Source organism: Lemur catta, chromosome 1, assembly GCF_020740605.2.
Source record: "Lemur catta isolate mLemCat1 chromosome 1, mLemCat1.pri, whole genome shotgun sequence".
Classification (NCBI taxonomy): domain Eukaryota; kingdom Metazoa; phylum Chordata; class Mammalia; order Primates; family Lemuridae; genus Lemur; species Lemur catta.
This window is the reverse complement of record NC_059128.1, coordinates 197,051,197-197,071,812: the sequence shown is the minus strand read 5'-3', so window position 1 is coordinate 197,071,812 and position 20,616 is coordinate 197,051,197. Positions and strand designations below refer to the sequence as shown.

Below are 20,616 nucleotides of genomic sequence, written 5' to 3'. Positions count from 1 at the left end.
GCAATACTACCCAGCAAGAAAAAGGAACAAAACACTGACACATGCAACCACTTGGAAAGACTTCAAGTAAATTATGCTGAGTAAAAAAAGCCAATGCCAGCTATAGACTGTGTGATTCCATTTATATGACATTCCTGAAATGACAAAATTAGAAAGATGGGGGCAGGTTAGGAATCAGGAGAGGAGTAGGTGGTAGGTGTATCTACAAAGGAGCACAAGGGAGACTTGTGGTGATGGAGCAGTTCTGTGTCTTGATTGTGGTAGTGGTTACACAAAGCTACGCGTGACAAAATTACATTGAATTACACACAGACACACAAGTGAGTGCATATATAATTGAAATCTGAATAAACTCTGTTGATTGTACCAATGTCAGTTTCCTGGTTTTGTTACTGTGCTGTAGTTATGCAAGAGGTCAATGTTGAGGGAGGGTGAGGGGTACAAGGATCTACCTGTGCATTTCTTTGGAACTTCCTATAAATCTATAATTATTCCAAAATCAAAGTTTTTAAAGTAGACAGAATAGTTTAATGAATACCCATGTACTCATCTTCTTCTACAGTTATCAATTTATGGCCAGTCTGTTTCATTTGTATCCCTACCTACTCCCCCATCCCCTCATGATTTTGAAAGAATTCCCAGGTGCCATATCACTTTATCCACAAATATTTCAGTAAAAGTATCTTTTATTTTTATGCATAAACATAATTCTATGAATAATTTTAATGTAGTAAGACTCTAATTCCTAGATGTTTTGCCTTCCTAATCCATTAGAGTTCATTACCTCAGTTCATCAGTTTATAGAATTATTTATTTCTCTTTCCAGGTTTTCCTTTTGGAGCCTTATGTCCTTTCTTATCTTTTGGAGAGCTCTTTCCTTTCTTTCGCACTTTTAGTAGATCTTCAAATTCCCCAAGTCCTTTCCGCACCATCGTCCCACGCCACCATGCCTGAATCTGAAAACAAGGTAAACCTAAGTTCAGCATCAGCGTGTATCGTGACGACCTGGGGATCTTAAATCTCTTTGTTCTTACACGTGGTATTGAAAATGTGGAGAATGGGATGTGATTAGAACTCCAAACCTTATTTTCTGTCTTTCTCAATCGGCCAGTTGTTCAGGCAAATTTTTTAAAAATGTATTTAGCGCTTTTGGCCGGGCGCGGTGGCTCACGCCTGTAATCCTAGCACTCTGGGAGGCCGAGGCGGGTGGATCGCTCAAGGTCAGGAGTTCGAGACCAGCCTGAGCGAGACCCCGTCTCTACTAAAAATAGAAATAAACTATCTGGACAACTAAAAATATATATAGAAAAAATTAGCCGGGCATGGTGGCACATGCCTGTAGTCCCAGCTACTCCGGAGGCTGAGGCAGGAGGATCGCTTAAGCCCAGGAGTTTGAGGTTGCTGTGAGCTAGGCTGATGCCACGGCACTCACTCTAGCCCGGGCAACAAAGTGACACTCTGTCTCAAAAAAAAAAAAAAAAATGTATTTAGCGCTTTTATGTGCCAGGCACTGCTCTAGATATTTGGGCAACAGCAGCGAAATGCCAATGTCACTGACTTTATGGAGCTCACATGCCAGTGGGAATAAAAGACAGTAAACAATAAACACATGAATGTGTAATTTGACCGATGGTGACCAGCGCTGTGGAGAATGACGGGGCACGGAAGGGCAATCCGAGTGCCTGTACCCTGCCTTCCCTCCCGTTACTGGCCTGTCTGTGCTCCTACCTAAAGCCAGCCCTCACTTGTTCCCCGGATGCTATTCCGGGGAATAGCAGGAGCACCTCTCCTCAGGACCTTCCGGTGGCTCCCCATTTCTCTCAGAATAAAAGCCAAAGTCCTTATCATGGCTCACGAGGCCCTATCTGACCGGCCCCCTCCCTCCTCACCTCTCTGATCTCTTAGGTCCTCTTCCCGCAGCTCACTCTGCTGCAGCCGTGTGGGCCTCCGCCCTGCTCATCCACCAGGCACAATTCCAACTCAGGGCCCTGGCATCACTGCTTCCTTTGCTTGGAACCCTCGTCCCAATATTCAGATGGCTCACCCTCCACTTCAAGTGTCCATTCAATTGTCACTGCTATGAACCAAACTGTGTTCCCCCACATTCGTATGTTGAAGCCCAAATCCCCAATGTGATATAGTGCTTGGAGACAGGGCTTGGGGGAGATAATTAGATTTGAATGAAGTCATGAGGGTGGGGCCCTCATGATGAGATTAGTGGCCTTAGAAGAAGAGATATCACAGAGCCCACAGCTTTCTCTCTCTGCCCCCTGAAGACACAGTAAGAAGGTGACCTCTGCAAGCCAGGAAGAGGGCCCTTGCCAGAACTCAACTATGCTGACACCTTGATCCCAGAGTCGTGGGCTCCAGCAGAGTGAGCAAGTACATTCCTGTTATTTAAGCCACCATTCTATGGTATTTTGTTATGGCAGCTCAAGCTAAAACATCATCTTTTCAATCCCTCTCCTACCTTCCACACACGCACGACTTCTGGCAATTTCAGTTCCCCTTAACTTGAACTTTTTTTTTTCCCAATAGTACTCTCTAACATAGTATGTAGTTGTATGTTTTATATTTCATGTTTTTATTTTCCTCTCACTAGATTTTAAGCAGTATGAGGACAGAAATATTTGTTTGGTTCACAGATGTCTCTCTAGTACCTAGAACAGTGCCTGGCACATAGTAAAAGCTCAATAAATACTTGCTGAATGGATGAATAAATGAATGATGTAGTGACGATATGCTGTTTTGTATAAGGTTGATCAAGGGAGGGCTCTCTGATAAGAGGACATTTGAGCAGAGACTGGATGAAGTAAGAGTCAGAATCCTGCCCATATCTAGGGGGAGCATCTCTGGGTATAGGGAAGAGCCAGTGTTAAGGCCCTGAGGCAGGACCATGCTTGGTCCCTGGAAGAACACGAGGGTCCTGATTGTGACTGATGCCATGTGAGAGTGGGAAAGATGAAATGGGGAGTGAAAACAGCAGATCAGTTAATGTGGTGATTCTCCAGGGAACAGTATTGCCCCCAGAGGCATTTTGGAAATGTATGGGGCTTTTTGTTGTCTTCAGGTTAAGTAGTCTTCAGGTGGGTGCCCTGGTTTACAAAGCCTTTCCAAGGCTGTGCAGGCACGGACAGATTGAAGGAATCCACTTCCTGAGCTTCGACCTACTTATGTACCCCTTCCTAAAGTCAGCCTGAGAACATGACAGCTGGCCCCCCATCCCCATCTTCCCCTTCACAGATGCCCCTCTGACACCCTACAGAAGAAAGGCACACTTGTACCCACCGAATCTTGCTATGGTGCATTGCCCTGGAATCTAAAAATCTCTAGGACACCCCCCCCAAAAAAAGACAATTCAAAATACTAGTGTGGATGTTGAGAAAATGAATGACTCTGAGGACTGGGTAATCAATCCTTTTGCAAGACAGGTGGTTTCCAATTCTACCATCAAGAAAATTGAGGGGACACTAGTTGATATGTCAGCTAAGACCTGCTATCTTATTTTGGGGGATATAAATCTGGGAGAAGTTCAGAGATGTGTGAAGCATTGTTATTTAAAACAAAACAATACAGGCAAAGAAAGATTCTTCTAGTCTCACCAACTCATCTACATGAACAAAGTTTCTCAGGGCTTTCATCTGTAAAATAAAAAATATGATAAACCCTGTCTTATTCTAGTAATCAGTAATATATATGCCTGAATATATAAAGTGGAAAAAAAATCCCTCTCATTTGGGTACGATGTTCTAAAAAATCTTATATGTCTATTAATTATCAATTATTTATTACAAATAATTTATAATAAATTTTATGTTGTTTTAGATGATTTTATACTACTAATAATTGTGATGTAATGTATACATGTTTTAATTTTAAAATTTAATTTACATATTTTTGTTGCATAGAAGTACAAAAGAGCAATTTATAAAAGACTTAAAATAAAAAATATATATCTATAACCTTAGGATCAATTCTGAGTGGAAAATGGAATGGAAAATACATGTTCAATAAGAAAAGGAATATGATATAAAATTTTTCTGCCTGTAAAATGAGAGCTTGTTCAAGTATTTGTAAATTGATTTTGACAAATTATAATGGTATTTAGATTCCACTGGATACATTTAAAATGTGGATCTAACAGCTCCATTATAAAATGTTAACATTTAAAATTCACTGAAAATTACACCCTTCGCAATGACTTAAACTTTATGCCAAAAAATTGTAAATATCAATTTAAAAATATGCAAGAGGGTGCATGGTTTTTCAAGATGCTTTTAGGAAGTATGTAGTCAAAAAATACAATTTTCATTCTTTCAGTATAGTTATTCCTGAGTATATACACATTAAAATAAATATTTTAACATAAATTATTTTCCTTTTTTTCTCCTTTATGTTGCAAACTCAGGCATTATTTTGATTTATTAAAATTATGTGTTTTGGTAGTTTTTATCATCTCTGAATTCAATTTCAGAATACTAAAGGAGGTATCACAAAAGATTTCTTATAAAAGAGAGTATGTTGGGTCCAACAGGGTTGAGGGCCACCAATAGAGGGTCTTGGAGACCAAAGACTTTGACTCTTACTCCAGGTGAAATAGAGGTTGTCAATTTCAGCAGCGAGTGGAGAGATCCAACCCACGTTTTATAGCATCGGTATGACTACTGAGTGGAAGCTGTGTTGTAGGGGAGCCACAGTAGAGTCAGGGACACTAGTTAGGGGCTAACGTAGTCATCCAGGTGAGAGATGATGGGGACTTGGACCAGTTGAAGAATAAAGAATATTGCCTGGAAGTGGATACATTCCTGGCCTGTCTGGGGTCTCCTAGGTCTCCATGGGCTCTCAGCCCTGTGATCCTAGTTAGTGGCAGAGCAGAACCCTGGTCTCTGGGCCTCTGATCCATAAATGCCTTCATTTCTAATTTTTCAACCTTATCTTATTGCCTTTGTTAATACAAGCTTTTTTCACTCCAATGAAATAGTCCAAGAATTTTGGATTGTTTTGAAATTTGAAGTTTTGGTTTCCTTTGCCTGTTTGTTGGCTTCTTATCTGACAAGAGAGAAGGGACATAAAGATAAAAATGCTAAGGCTGACATTAAAAAATTATCTTACTTGGCCTTGGGTACATAAAAGTAAATAAGAGTCTCCTCTTAATAAGGACAAGGTGTAGATTCATAATGAGTCTCCTCGTAGAATAATCTGCAATGTATTTAACACCAGACTCCCTCCAAAGCAACTGTAAATGTGTTATCAAGAATCTGTGCTAATTTTACCTTTGTTGCCATTATTTTCCTAGTTCTCTTTTCCTTAAGGTATTTCCATATGGCCTCATTGCCTTCAGCACACACTTCTTCTGGGGGTTCACTCATGGGATTGTCCATCAATGTCAGAACCTTAATATTCACTAGGGAATCCAAATTCTCTGGAAGATGTGTGAGCAAGTTGTCTTCCAGCAGAAGTTCTTTCAAAGCTGAAAGAATTATTTTTAAAAATGGTGGATTTATCTTAAGAACAAACATTAACTTGTCACCTAAACCTGCCCAGGTATGTGAGGGATTCACCTCTACATTTGTAAGAGGATGGAGAGGAAGGATGTACAAGAACTGACACAATTTTTTATACCATCTAATAAAAGGTCTGTCTCTATGTTTGTTCCTTCTCATGATAAGGAGAATAGAATTGAGTCTTCAGATATTCCTATCCCCTCTAAGGGTAGATGTCTTTGTTTTGTTTGTTTTGCTTTTTTTTAGTGGAGAGGAACAGTTGCTAACTGGAACTGACAGCTCACTGGCAAAAACCACCCTCATACCCGTTTCTTGAGTCAGCAGAATATTGGAAAAATTGACTCTGCATGCCTTTGGATGGGACGCTCCATTTTCCCACAGGCCTCACTACTCCCTGTTATTATACCAAGGCTTGGTTCATCAGTGTTCCCTGCCTGATGCCCAAAGAGAGTGGAATGTGTGGCCCCTGACTCACAGACTCATTTCTCTACTACTCTCAAATTAAAAAGCAAATTAATTGTTTGAAAAAAATTACTGTCATAAAAGTAATATACATAACTTGTAAACAGAAATGTATGCATGCAAAAACAGCAAAGAAAGGGTAGAAATGATTATCTCTCTCCTTCCCTTCCCCACCAGCCTTCTCTCACATCTTAATTGTCACAAGTAACCACTGTTATCAGGTTCTTGTGAGTCCTTACAGCAAATATCTAGGCACATGCAGGCCTATAGATACGTGTGCTTTAAAGTTTGTAAATCAAAATGCTATCATATCATAGAAAATAGTTTGAATCTATATTTTTTAGCATAAGAAACCATCTTAAATAGTTCACTGAGAGCGAAAAATGGCTGGTAAGCATAAAAAAGATGCTCAAAATCACTCAATAGAAGAAATGTAAATTAAACACCAAAATACAATGTTTAACCAATCAAATAGGGAGAGATGAAAAGTCTGGGAATACCCAGTATTGAGGGAGAAGAGAGAAACATACTTACATCATACTCAGTGATAAAAGACTTATAAACTCAGTCATTTCTCTTTATGTGGTTCACCAAAAGAGAACATCCATGGGACTGGATGTTTGAAAAACATAACAAATTATATGCATTTAAAAAGAACAAGCAAAATTTAAATTTAAAAGTCCAGTTACTTTGACATGTTAATTTCCTGCTGTACTATTTAATAAAATGCATGGGATTTAATGAGGCAAACCAAGTTCTCTTTTTTATAATTTCTTTATAACAACTCAGAGTTGTTGGAGCCAGTGTAAATAAACATTAGAGGCAGGAAAATAGCAAAAATGAAAAAATTTTGAGAATGTTTCACTCCTCCAGGGACCAAAGACAGGATAAGAATTTATGGTCAGGAGCCTTACTAAGGAGTACTGTATCCCACCCCCTGATCCCAATTTTTAATATCTTGTGGGGAGGCAACAGCTTCCACTCTCATATTCATTCATCCCGCTTTCATTAAAGAATAACCATAATTATAAGCCTAGGGATTCAGCACATTATGGTCAAAAAGTGGATGGATGGATGGATGGATGTACAGATAAAGAATGGCCTAGCCTGAGACTACAACTGTCAATGAAAAGAAAAAGACCAAAAAATGGCTTAGCCTAGTGGAAAACATTCAAGTATTTAAACAGGAATCATATATGATTTTCCATGTTAATCACGTAGCCCCAAGAGTGCTCTTGCTGATTTCACCACTCTGGGTCAATACTTTCTGTTTTATTCAAATGACTTAGTGACCTAGATGAAAATTTACTACAGGACCCCAACTCCAAATTCTGGCATATAGTAAGTATTCAGTAAGTTATTGTTGTACTGAATGCATGAACGAATGTGTACTGAATGTATGTATGAATGTGTTGTACTGAATTTATGAATGAATGCTAATTTTCTTAGCAGTTGCTATTTACTTCTCTTTTCAACCCCCAATAAACAATCTAACTGCTTTTGCAAGACTTTTAGCTATACTAACCAGGGCACCTGGCCTCCCCCACGTCACTAGTGAGCCCTGCAAAGAGTTAATGGGATAGGGCTCAGCTCTCCAAACACTGAGATCAGTCTTCAGTAAGGCAAGGAAGACACTCTGCATGGGAAATGCTGGCCTCAAATTCTACTAGGCTGTGGATCTTCTAAGTTTCCTCACCTTGGGTGTGGCAAATGGCATCTGGAAGTTGCTTAAGCAAATTGTGCCGGCAATCAAGAACTTCCAGGTTAGGCATTGACCCCAAGGCTACGGGCAGGTACTCCAGATGATTGTTCTCTATATACAGTTCTTTAAGACTCTGAAATAACATGAGAGTATACCATAATGATCCTTACCTTGATAAATGAATTATAATAACCAGAATCACCTGTGGGCACCCAAGCACTTTTAATGGGAGAAATTATGCACTGGGATAAAGGGAAAACATATTTAAAGGACCATGATCAAGAAATAAAATTATTTTTTAGTAAAGCCATTAGACTTCATTTCCATTTACGCAAGGAAAAGAGAATACGGGAATCTAGTGCTTATTTGTTTTACTAAAACTTTATGGAAAAATAATTTGGATCATTTATCTACATTTATCATTTGCTCCCTTTTAATAGATAATTATCTATGGGAGTTGCTACAGATTTATAATTGCCTCAAATATCAACCCAATATTACATAAGTGGAAGTAGCCAAAACAGAAAATGTATATATTCAAATGAATATATTCAAATTAATGATTTTCTACTTCACTGGGCAAAAATTTAATGTTTGCATTTTGCCCTAAGATTGTGGCATGACAAGTACAAAGAGCAAGATGATGAAAGGTATTTTATGAACACAGGGCAAAGGAATGGAGCATTAGGAATAGGAGCCCTGTGTCACATTGAGAATTACCGGTGCTGTACGTGCCACTGCGTTACGTATCATTGCATTACCAAGGGTTATGTAGTGGCCCACACCTACGTTATTATTAAGAGTGTAGTAACAGGAACATGGGAAAAAACCCAAACCAGTTCTTTAAAGCATGAGTATTTAAAGACACACAAGTATGACTACTCTGAATGAAGTTATAATATCTTACTGTTTTGCTAGGATTCTGCACAGTACCGGGGACTCATCTTCAGCACAAACCTAGTGTAACATAATTTCCCCTCTCCAAGCAGGGAGGGAGGTTACACTGCCCCTAACAGGAAATCCCATCCTGGGTGCCAAAATGCAGGCTCCCAGCCATGCCACTTGTATGATACTTCAACTTAAAATAGCCCAATTTTCAGGGAGCTACTTATAAAAAATGGAAATTAATGGAAAGAGGTATGACTCAATTTCTGCAAATGAAACATCCCAAACGACACAGTGGAAAGAAATATAGCATGACATGTCCAATAGCAATCACAAAAAAATGTTATGGGGGTTGGTCAGTGACAGTGGAAGCCTCAAAATGTAAAAATGACTGCTTGTTTGGAACTGGAAATCTAGTATGGATGATTCCACATCCATCCTGTGGGACACCTCGTGTTTTCTTAGTTTCAGCCAACTTAAGGGTCAGTGGCTTGTGTTTCTTTGCCTGCTTATTTGGGGAGGCTTACCTGCAGTTTCCCAATGTTTTCTGGCACATAGGTAAGCTTGCATCCCTGGTCTTGCCCAATGTATAATTTTTCTAAAGATGCTAAAGAACAGACTTCCTCCGGAAAGGAACAGAACTCATTTCCTGTTAGTCCAAGTATCTTCAGTTTTGAAAGTGAGCCCAACTCTGAAGGTAACTAGAAGTGTTCCAAAAAGGTAAGTTTCAGGTTAAGATTATTTTTAACAGTCAGGAAATAAATTGGGCTTTTGGTTTTAAGGCACATTGCTAAACAAAAAATGAAGCAACTTAGCATCTTCTACTGATGAAAAGTTTGCATATATGTCTGCATGATAGTATTTATACTAGGAGATCTGAAGTCTCTGCTCTTCACTTTCATGCACTGCTTTAAATTAGAGCAATTTTTAACCTACTTTTTTGCAACTTGTGAACTCTAGTGTGGCAAATGATTGATATCATTGAAAAAAGTACTAAAGTTATGTGTAATATTACAATGATAATACTCATAATAAATTCAGTTATTCAAACGGATAAATTTAGTGACACGATAAATTTAGTTCTAAAAGACTTTAGCAATTTTGAAACTTCAGTTGAAATCTCAGTTGGAAGCAAACATGTTCATACCATTTCTAAACAGAGTGTTCAGCAAACACTATTATGATTGTATATTGCCATGTTCTGCTTTCCAGTGAATACTGAGGCTTGTGTGCCCTATATGGTTTTGCATAGGCATTCTGCAGACTGCCAGACTTTCAGGGCTGGAAGGCCTCAGGAAGGTTCTCTATTTCAACCCTCTAATACAGTGGTTGAATATGTTTTATAGCTAGCCTTCCAGAGATGATTTATTTTGGTTATTTATTTATTTAATTTCAGCACATTATGGGGGTACAAATGTTTAGGTTACATATACTGCCTTTTCCCCACCCGAGTCACATATTTAAGTGTGTCCATCCCCCAGACGGTGCGCACCACACCCATTAGGTGTGAGTATACCCATCTCTTCCTCCCCCACCCACCTGCTCGACACCTGATGAATGTTACTACTACATGTGTACTTAAGTGTTGGTCAGTTAATACCAATTCGATGTTATTTAAATCACATCCTGTAAGGAAAAGTTCATTACCTTTGATGGATACTTCTAATCATCAGACTTCTTTCTTCCATCAAGTCAAAATCTGTATCACTATTATGTGTATCTATTGGTCTCTTTTTGGCCCTTTAGAATTACATGGAAAAAATCTCATTCTTAAACTATGTGACACAATCACTCTATGGATTGTGTTACAGAGACACGCCTTATTTTCTTGTGGAAAAAAATAGCCCAGCTATGTATCTCAACAGCTTCTTAATTCCTAAGTACATTTACCTGGCTTTATTCCTGCAAATCCTTCCTCATAGTTCCCTGCTTTAGCCCTTGGACATTCCTCCCACCAGTTCCGTAACTGGCCACCCTACTTTTTATTTTGGTTGGAGCAGAGCTCAGCCACCACCACCCTTCTATAGATGGGTGGGATAGACAGATAACTGGTGAATGGGTCACTCACAGTGGGAGAAAAAGAAAGCCCACTCTAGGATAACCTGTCTGGAAAGGTTTCATATACCTGGAATCTTCCATAATATATTTGTCTTTTTTTGTGTAGGGTGAGGGTTCATTTTTCTAAAAATGAAAAAAGAAAGTAATATAAAGTATCACCTTGTTAGATATATTTGGTAACCCTGGATTTTCGCCCATAAAGTCAGTTCAAATTTGCTGTCTAGACCGAGAACCACACCAAATTAGGGCAGGAAGGGCCCTTGATGAGAGCATAGTGACAGCCAGGAAGGGAATCAGTACCTGCCCTATTTTATTGTCATCCAGCGCCAGGATCTCCAGGTTCTTGAGCGCGCAGAGCTGCGACGGACAGCGGCCCAGGCGGTTGCGGCTGAGATCCAGGAAGCACAGTTCCAGCAGCCGCGGGAGGCAGCGCCGCAGCCGGCGCAGGCCGGTGTCGCTCAGGTAGAGCAGGTGCAGCGCGGGCCACCTGCAGATGAGGCGCGGCACTTTCTCCAGGGGGTTCCCGCTCAGCCCAATTTCCGTCATCCTGGCGAGCTCGGAGAGGGAGTCCGGGATGGAGTGGAGGGCGTTGTGGGATAAGTCCAGCACCGACATCTGGCTACATTGGCGCAGCGACTCGGGCAGAAAGGACAGGTTGTTATAAGCCACGAAGAACTTCTCCAGCCTCGTCAGATTCCCAATTTCTTCTGGAATGGCATTCAGTTTGTTCTCATCCAGGTCAATGATCTCCAGGTTGCAGAGAACGCAGAGCTCCTTAGGGAAAACGTCAAACTGGTTGCGCTTCAGGTAGATCTCCCTCAGTTTGGTCTGGTTCACTATTTCGTTGGGCAAAAATTTCAGGTGGTTTCCGGTCAGTCCAAACAGCTCGACATGGTGAAGGTTTTTACAGATCACGATGGGGATCTCCTTCAGGTCAATCTGGTGGAGCCGGAGCTCGCGCAGGGTGCGGAGGCAGCTGACGACCGGGAGAGAGGAGGGGAGGATGGGGTTGTAGCTCAGGTCCAGTCCCTCCAGGCTGCTCAGCGCCCCCAGCTCCGGGCACAGGCTCCTTAGGTTGTTCTTGTCCAGGTAGAGAACCTTGATGTTCTTTAAATGCTGAATGTCCTGGGGAATTTCTTCAATCTGGTTATTTTCCAAATGCACTTCTTCTAATTCTTTTAATGCTAAGATCTCCGATGGAATGGCAATCAAGCCCTGATGAGATGCATCAATGAAAAATGTTCTATCAGTGACTTGTGGATCATCTTTCTGGGGAATTTTAGATAAATGTTCTACTGATTTTATTATGTCTTTTAACATTATTTTGAAGGAAAGTTCAAATATTTACAATCTGAAATACTGTGAAAAGAAAGAAAAACAATCACCATTGACCTCCCATGAGACTTGCTATCCTTAAGAAAGATAAAATTAAAATCTAGTTGGTTAAACTTAGCACTCGAAATTATGTCACAACATAAAATTTAGGTTTTTGAGGCCGGGTGCAGTGGCTCACGCCTGTAATCCTAGCACTCTGGGAGGCCGAGGTGGGTGGATCGCTCGAGGTCAGGAGTTCCAGACCAACCTGAGCAAGAGCGAGACCCCCGTCTCTACTAAAAATAGAAAGAAATTATCTGGCCAACTAAAAATATATATAGGAAAAATTAGCTGGGCATGGTGGCGCATGCCTGTAGTCCCAGCTACTTGGGAGGCTGAGGCAGTAGGATTGCTTAAGCCCAGGAGTTTGAGGTTTCTGTGAGCTAGGCTGACGCCACCGCACTCTAGCCGGGACAACAGAGTGAGACTCTGTCTCAAAAAAATAAATAAATAAATAAATACAAATAAAATAAAATATACTTTATCGGCTGGGCACGGTGGCTCACGCCTGTAATCCTAGCACTCTGGGAGGCTGAGGCAGGAGGATCACTCGAGGTCAGGAGTTCGAGACCAGCCTGAGCAAGATTGAGACCCCGGTCTCTACTAAAAATAGAAAGAAATTATATGGACAGCTAAAAATATATATAGAAAAAATTAGCCAGGCATGGTGGCGCATGCCTGTTGTCCCAGCTACTTGGGAGGCTGAGGCAGAAGGATCACTTGAGCCCAGGAGTTTGAGGTTGCTATGAGCTAGGCTGACGCCATGGCACTCTAGCCTGGGCAACAGAGTGAGACTCTGTCTCAAAAAAATAAAAAAATAAAAAAAAAATTTAGGTTTTTGTGTTTCATGTTAGGAGAAGAATTAAAGTATAGGCTCCTCTTTCTTCTAACAGGTTGAGTCAAATGAAAAAAAAATGATTGTCTGATTTCAGTGTTTAAAAATGCCTATTTTGGCCAGGCGTGGTAGCTCATGCCTGTAATCCCAGCACTCTGGGAGGCCGAGGCTGGTGGATCGTTTGAGCTCAGGAATTTGAGACAAGCCTGAGCAAGAGTGAGAGAGACCCCATCTCTACTAAAAACAGAAAGAAATTAGCTGGACAACTAAAATATATACAAAAAATTAGCCGGGCATGGTGGCACATGCCTGTAGTCCCAGCTATTCGGGAGGCTAAGGCAGGAGGATCGCTTGAGCCCAGGAGTTTGAGGTTGCTGTGAGCTAGGCTGATGCCACGGCACTCTAGCCCGGGCAACAGAGAGAGACTCTATCTCAAATTTTTAAAAAATGCCTATTTTGATTCTGTTGCCAGGTAGGATGCAAAAGATAGTTGCTCTTACCATAACATTGAGAAAACACTAGAAAAAAATCCATATTTTAAAATATTACATTTTTCTATAAAGCTAACCGAGTTGTAGATGAAAAGAAGGCCAAAGGAACTAACTTCTGGAGAGAGAACAGCCTTTCCTAAACAACTAGAGACCGTGAGTGGGCCCTTTCATGCCTGGTGGCATTTTCAAGTTTGAGTACTGGCAGGCAGAGAAGCAGGCTTTCCATAGGCACAGGCAAAGGAACTTCTGGGACAAGGAGAAACCAGCCACACTTTTAACAGCCATGTGTGGGTTGGCATGGTGGATTCGAATTTGGAGTAGCCTCAAATGGAAAGTCAGTTCTCTCCACTAGCCAGTTCTCTCCATTAGACTTTGGTTGGCTAAATGGCCTTAGGGATAGTTGCAGGCTGATCTAAAAAACAAGAGCAAGATCCTGTAGTTTCATGGTCTTACGTTACTAAGCCTGGCTGGAAGGAGGGACTTAACTCTTTAAATAAGACATTTGAAATTGCAGTGAATTGAAATGAACTAAAGCTGCAATCTAGAAAGAAATTAAAGTCCTTAATAAGTGGAGGACAAGTTTATGGATTAGAATACTCAATAATTTTCAGATGTCAATATCCCCCCAACTTGATCTATAATTTCAGTGCAGTTCCATAAAAATCTCAGCAATTTTTTTTTGGTAGAAGTTGACAAGCTGATTCTAAAATTTATATGAAAATGCAAAGGACCTAAAGATAATCTTGAATAATAAATTTGCAGACTTACACCACTAGACTTACAAACCTTATGAATCCAAGATTTAATATTATATTACAGAAGACTAAGTCTTTAATATACATACCCTGCCCCAGAGTCTACCACAACATGATGATAGCCAGGTTGATTGCAGCATCTTTGACCTTCTTTTTAGGATGGGGGCATTCCTGATGGAGTACCTACACCTCTCACCCATCACGGAGGCACAGTCCCTAGATGAAGGGGGTGCATTTCCACCCCTACAATATCATTGCTTCTTACAATGCAACAGTATGTGGTTCAGATCCTTGTTTCTTTATGCCTATCCTCAAAAAGGGCTCTGGGACAGTGTTATTTAAAGAGAGGAAAAGATTTAACATTGATCAATTTATGTCTAGAACTAGCCATCTTCAACATTCTTGTCATTAGTCATCAGACAGATTCTAATACTGTTTAATCCTGTGGGATGAAAATCTCCAGTTTCCTAAATAAATATTTTTGAAACTGCTGAAGTCTCCTAGACTATCCACAGTATCTAGACTGAGGAAATAACACAAATAAACATAGAGAACACTTATTGTGTGCTCTAGGCTTTACTTAAAGTAACCTATTTAATCCTCAATATAATCTTATGAAGGAGACACCATTATTATCCCTATTTTACAGATAAAGAAACTAAATAATTGAATGGGCTTTTCTCAGAACATGGTAGGAAGTAGGAGTAGGAGCAGAGAATTTGACCCACCTTCACCTAGATATTTTACATCATTTGTTCACAAGAAGCCTGGATTTTGTTAAAATTATTCTCCTTGGGTGTGAGGTTTAAGATTTAATTTTTCACTCTGCGAGACTGAGGCGGGGGGATCGCTCGAGGTCAGGAGTTTGAGACCAGCCTGAGCAAGAGTGAGACCCCATCTCTACTAAAAATAGAAAGAAATTATATGGACAGCTAAAAGTATATATATAGAAAAATGAGCCGGGTGTGGTGGCACATGCCTGTAGTCCCAGCTACTCCGGAGGCTGAGGCAGTAGGATCGCTTGAGCCCAGGAGTTTGAGGTTGCTGTGAGCTAAGCTGACGCCATGTCACTCTAGCCTGGGCAACAGAGTAAGACTCTGTCTCAAAAAAAAAAATTAAAAAAAATTTTTTTTTTTTTGTAGCCTTGCAACAGTCACCTGGGAGAAATTCGTGTGGATGAGCCGCCCTGATTAGAGTTAACATGAGTGTGTCTGAGCTTCCAGATACATAAAAGAACTTATTTCTCCTAACATTCATCTTGCCCCATAATAAGATCTGCCTAGAATGTCTGATTGTGTGTGTATATATGTTATCTCACCTTAGTCATATATATGATTCCAGACGGAATGTGTCTGGAACCAATTTGATGGCCCTCTGAAAGATATATATATATACACATACACATACATTTGTGGATGTAATAAAAGGAGATTGTAAAGCTGGGATTTTCAATAGTTTTGCCAGTAATTCAGCCACAGGAAATAAGAATGGGAAAGACTGAGTCTTTATTGCCCATTTTTTTTCTTAGGGATTGCTACCCAAACATGATCAAATTGACGTATTACAATTTACTGTGGGGTGGTTACTAAGTGGAATAACTGTTGCATCTTCATTTGAAGAAGCCAAGAATTGGGTAGTTTAATAATTAGCCCTTCTTTGTATAACTCTAATGCCTGAGAAAGCCATTTAGGAAACTGCTCAGCCTTCTCAAATGTACAGTGAGTGTTGATACTTTTGTTTCCAAGTCTGATTACACACATTGTGGGGAGTTAGCTACTCTCCCAGCAAAGAATCGGGTCCCTCAGGCAGGGCTGGTTGCAAAGGATGAAAAAATAGTAGGAAATAGAAAATAGAAATAAAACAATACACAGAGACAAAAATGCAGTTTATAAGGAATAGATTTATGAATATAGGAAAAGGGGGGTGCTCAGAGGACCCCAAAATATTCCCGTGAATTTTGGGGATGATCTGTATTTATAGACAGTGATCGGTTGCCAGGGGTAACAGATTTACATAATAACAGGTAGTTCGTTTGAGGTTCAAAGTCTCCCAAAAGGCTTCTATAGATTCCTTAATTAACTCTATGTGAACAAACGGTTACAAATTCTTTTTAGGACAAACATCTAAGTTTTAAGATAAAACTATCACTTTAGCAAAACAGAGACATAATGGCTCTAGTTATTGTGTATTGAGAAAGATTCTTCAGAAATCAAGCAAGAGGTGTCCCTTAGGCTAATGGTCTCAGCCCTAGGTGTCTGTCTCGGGTGGCACGTCTTTTTGATCAGCTCCCCATCCCGTGGCTCCATGCAAATCTGCTTTGTCCTTCAAAGCAGGCGAGAACCACAGGCTTGAGACTGCAGTGTCACCTTGGAATGCAGCTGCTACTGACCATTGAGACGCCCTCCTGAGGTGAGGCAGCTTTTGATATTCGAGCTAACACATTCACATGTTCCTTCAGGGCAAAGCCTTGCAAAACTCCTGAAATCATTTCTGTCTCTAATATATTAATAATAAATCTAGCTGCCAACAACATATTGGATAAGAAATACTAGATTTCCTGATGTTAATATGGTGTGTGACTTTCTCTGATAGTATAAATAACCATTTCTAGTTAAAATAATTTCAAGATTTTGCTTAAAACTTCACACAGGAGATCTTTTCCCCCTAACAACCAATGAATCACAGACAAGCTAAAAGTGGCCTTAATTGACCTAGGACTGGAAAATCACGTAACGGTAACAAAGAGTGGCAGAATATGCCACCTGAAAATGTGCCACTGTGGCATGAGGATTACTGTAACCCAAAGGCACTTGAAAAACAGCAGAGACAAGAAGGGGATTCTAACGTTCCCTTTTTCCCTCCAAAACAAGAGACAAAAATTCCCATGTTAAAGATGCCCTCCCTATACCTGGAAAAAGGAAACATTCTTCACCAGGGAGTCACAGCTGAGAGAATTCTGTACAGCCAGACCTTGTTAAAAATAATTCCTATCTTCCTTTACCTTCCCCGCAAATTTACTGATCCACAATTGCATCTTTTTGTTCAACCTAATTTTAAAGTATTTAGGTTTTGCCACTTCTTTGAGTCTTTGTTTTCTTATGAGGCCTCCCATATCATGCAAAACTTATATTAAATTTGTATCCTATTCTCCTGCTAATCTATTTTATGGCAATTTAATTCTCAGAACCAGCTGGGGACCCTAAGAGGGTAGAGGTAAAGTTTTGCCTCTCCAACAGTAACACTATCCTTTGCTTTGATAAAAGACTTCTGGGAAACTATAGAATTCCTTGAAAAATTAAGTCTCCTCTCAATACTGAGATGAAGTTCCATATAAACTTCAAACTTGAGTGAGAAGCTTTTTATAAACAAGCAATGTAAATTTTCAGCAGCGAGTAGAAAGAATCTCAAAGGCCAATAATAAAGGCAGATTCTAGGGTATTGAGATCCCTGATATGTTTTCTTCTTAAGAGAAATGGTTGGAGGAAAAAATATCTATAATCTTATAATGAGCTCTGAAAAATACCTAGAGTATTACTAAGCTGGGATCCAGTCAGCCCATCCTTTTGAAAACCTCTGATCAGTTACCTAAAGGTGAAAACATTCCTTTGCAAGAACTGTTAGTGCTGAGCAGTGACTTGCCCTCCTCACCAATGTCACCAAATTACTGATCCGAAATAGCTTCTCAGGATTTGTTAAATAGACTCAAAAGTGGCATTTTCTCCATTTTCAAAAATATTTCTACCCTTTATTCTCCTACTACCAAACTACAGATCTCGTGATTCACAGGCAAAATCTTTTTTATTTACTTATTTTTAAAGAATTCAGTTTTTCGGCCGGGCGTGGTGGCTCATGCCTGTAATCCTAGCACTCTGGGAGGCCGAGGCGGGTGGATCGCTCGAGGTCCGGAGTTCGAGACCAGCCTGAGCAAGAGTGAGACCCCGTCTCTACCAAAAATAGAAAGAAATGATTTGGACAGCTAAAAATCTATACAGAAAAAATTAGCCGGGCATGGTGGCTCATGCCTGTAGTCCCAGCTACTCGGGAGGCTGAGGCAGTAGGGTTGCTGAAGCCCAGGAGTTTGAGGTTGCTGTGAGCTAGGCTGACGCCACGGCACTCACTCTAGCCCGGGCAACAAAGCGAGACTCTGTCTCAAAAAAAAAAAAAAAAAAAAGAATTCAGTTTTTCATCAAACTGTTATCTTACATAAAGAGCAAGAAGATTTTGGTCACTATTCCACTAGTCTACTTTCTCATCTTATCAGAAAATAACACTGTAAATTTTTCATATTACCCACTCTTATCCATGGTCCAAAACATTTTTAAATAACAGAAAATTAATTTTGCCACCTGCATATTCAATGCCTAAACAACATACATGCCTGAAAAACACCAGAAGCCAGAACTGCAGAATTTACCCCTGGTCCAGCACTTGCTGGCAGCTCCATTAGCCATCTGATAGTCGGGAAAAATAGCTAGTGGATGTGTTAAATATTAACTCTGTCAGATCCTTTTAGTTCTATCTTCAAATTATCAGAAAACATACCTAGACCATATTATATGTATTTCCTGGAGAAATGCCTTCCTTAAATTGTAATTAAACACCATGCTTTTGGTTCTTTAAATAGAGTTACAACAAAAGAAACAATCATTTGAAAAATGTTTCTGGATTTTCTATAAAACTATAGTCAAAGACATTGTCTATTAAGTAACTTACATAAAGATACTCATACTAAACCCTCTTCATATGAGATGCCAGAGACATGCAAATGATACCTGTTATTGGAGCCTGGAGACTACATACTCTCATGTATTCCCATTCTCTTTCACTCTGACTTATAGAAAGCTCAGATTCAAGTTAGATCCCTCCACTCTGGGATCTTCGCATATATGCACTCAGTGAACCCACTCAAGTTTCCTCCGAGCTGGTTCAGCAACATCTTCCTCCCTGAAATCAGCAATTCTTAAGAGGAGGGGACTATTTCAATTACCTCCCTCCACCACACTACCATCACTGAGGGCAATACACTGATGGAAATGAGTTGTATATGTGCTCAATGTCTTTTTGATCATCCTATTTGATATGTCTTTGACATGCAGGCTGTAGTTCTGTGTAAATACTGCTTTTTTGTTTTGGTTTTGCCTTGCAAAGTCAGACAAGAAAAACAGTGTTGTAGGTGCTGTTTTACGGGTTAAAGCAGCTATTTTCTGTTTATTCTGACCCTGTTTATCTGTCACTCTCTAGAACCAAAGTCTGATTTTGCACTTCTTATTCCCTTGGAAGAGTATCCCTCCCTTCCCCTGAAGCAGGATTCTCCACCTCTCTTTACTTTCTCTTCTTAATTCAAAATACTTTTAAGGACGGGATAGGGAAGGGTAGATGCGAAAGGGAGACTGGACCCACTCTTGCTTTAGTATTCCAAATTGCCTCCCAACTTTGTTGGGAGCACATGGGATAAATGAACACATTGTTTGTTTTCTGTCATCGTGTTTAACCTGTAGAACAAGTGATGCTTTATATCTGTAGCCTACACAGGGTTTTAAGAGATCTCTGTCTTGGCCAGCACGATTTCATGGCAGCGGAGAGCAGACACGGAATTGCCTAGCGAGATAGTGTGAGGCAGGGAGGGCTCATTTTATTTTTCACTTTGTAACTCTGTTCATAAGCGGCCTGGTTTCACCTTGAGGGTTTTCCTCCACCTTCTCACCCGCAGGCTCAACTCCTCTACTCGCCCCCTCTATCTCCTCCTCTTCAGACTCTGGCAAGCCCCAAACAGCTCTTTCCTTCTTCCTTCCTCTTCTGCTTTCCACGTCCAAGTGCCAAATCCTGACCATGTTACCCTGTCATATTGCTCGGTTCCGTCCCCACCCTTATTCTCCTGACTCCAGCCTTAGGCGAGACCTTATCGTCTCTCCTGGGCTGCCGCAGCGGCTTCAGACCCAGTTTCCCCGCTAGGTCCTGTCAAATTCATCCTTCCTCGGCCGGCCCTGGCGATCTGAGGGCTCCCAGCACCCTGCCCCAGCACAGCCGTGCTCCTCAGAAATGCACAGGGCTCGCGTGGCACTGGCCTTGCCCGCCTCCCGCTCAGTACTCATCTGGGTACACCAAAGTACCTGCGCGTCTCCAGCACGCACCGAGCAGTTCAGCCCTCTGGCAGCCTCACTCGGACCTGTCCAGCTGTCACCTCCTCCAGGAAGCCCTCCCTGATGGCGCCGCCCCTCCACAAAAACCTTTATGCTCCCAAAGCCCCATGCCCTTAAAACGTGCTGGTGCTGCTACTATCTGCCCCTGCGCTTGCCCCCCGCGGGCCTGTGCACACTTTGCGGGATGGAATATGTCATAATCGTCTTTGTAGCCCCGGGCCCTAGCCCAGCAGCTGAGCCCCCCAAACCTCAGGAACTCCTCCCTGCAGAGGAGCCAGGGCGCCCTCCCTCAGTGTGCCTTTAACCCAGGGCGCGGGCGGGGCACAGGACCCCGCCTACAATCAGCGGTCGCTGCCCCGCAGCGAGGCCTCGGGGCAGGGGTAGGAGTGGCCCAGGCCCGCGCAGCGGCC

At 41.1% G+C, this 20,616-nt stretch overlaps 1 protein-coding gene across 1 annotated transcript; it reads right to left on the bottom strand.

Annotated features, from left to right (window-relative positions):
* Positions 1 to 668: 668 nt before the first annotated feature.
* LRRIQ4 (leucine rich repeats and IQ motif containing 4) lies at positions 669 to 20,335 on the bottom strand. The gene is made up of 6 exons (XM_045539628.1): positions 20,177 to 20,335; positions 10,912 to 11,962; positions 9,081 to 9,254; positions 7,663 to 7,801; positions 5,274 to 5,470; positions 669 to 956 (listed from the first exon to the last, which is right to left on the bottom strand). Exons 2-6 carry the CDS (start codon positions 11,929 to 11,931, stop codon positions 807 to 809), a joined length of 1,680 nt encoding a protein of 559 aa, XP_045395584.1. The 5' UTR covers positions 11,932 to 11,962; positions 20,177 to 20,335; the 3' UTR covers positions 669 to 806.
* Positions 20,336 to 20,616: the final 281 nt, after the last annotated feature.

Coding starts and splice junctions, on each gene's coding strand:
- LRRIQ4 (XM_045539628.1), bottom strand. CDS start 11,931: ATGTTAAAAGACATAATAAAATCAGTAGAACATTTATCTAAAATTCCC. Junction 9,255..10,911: donor ATGACAATAAAATAGGGCAG/GTACTGATTCCC, acceptor GAACACTTCTAG/TTACCTTCAGAGTTGGGCTC. Junction 7,802..9,080: donor AAAACATTGGGAAACTGCAG/GTAAGCCTCCCC, acceptor ATGTTATTTCAG/AGTCTTAAAGAACTGTATAT.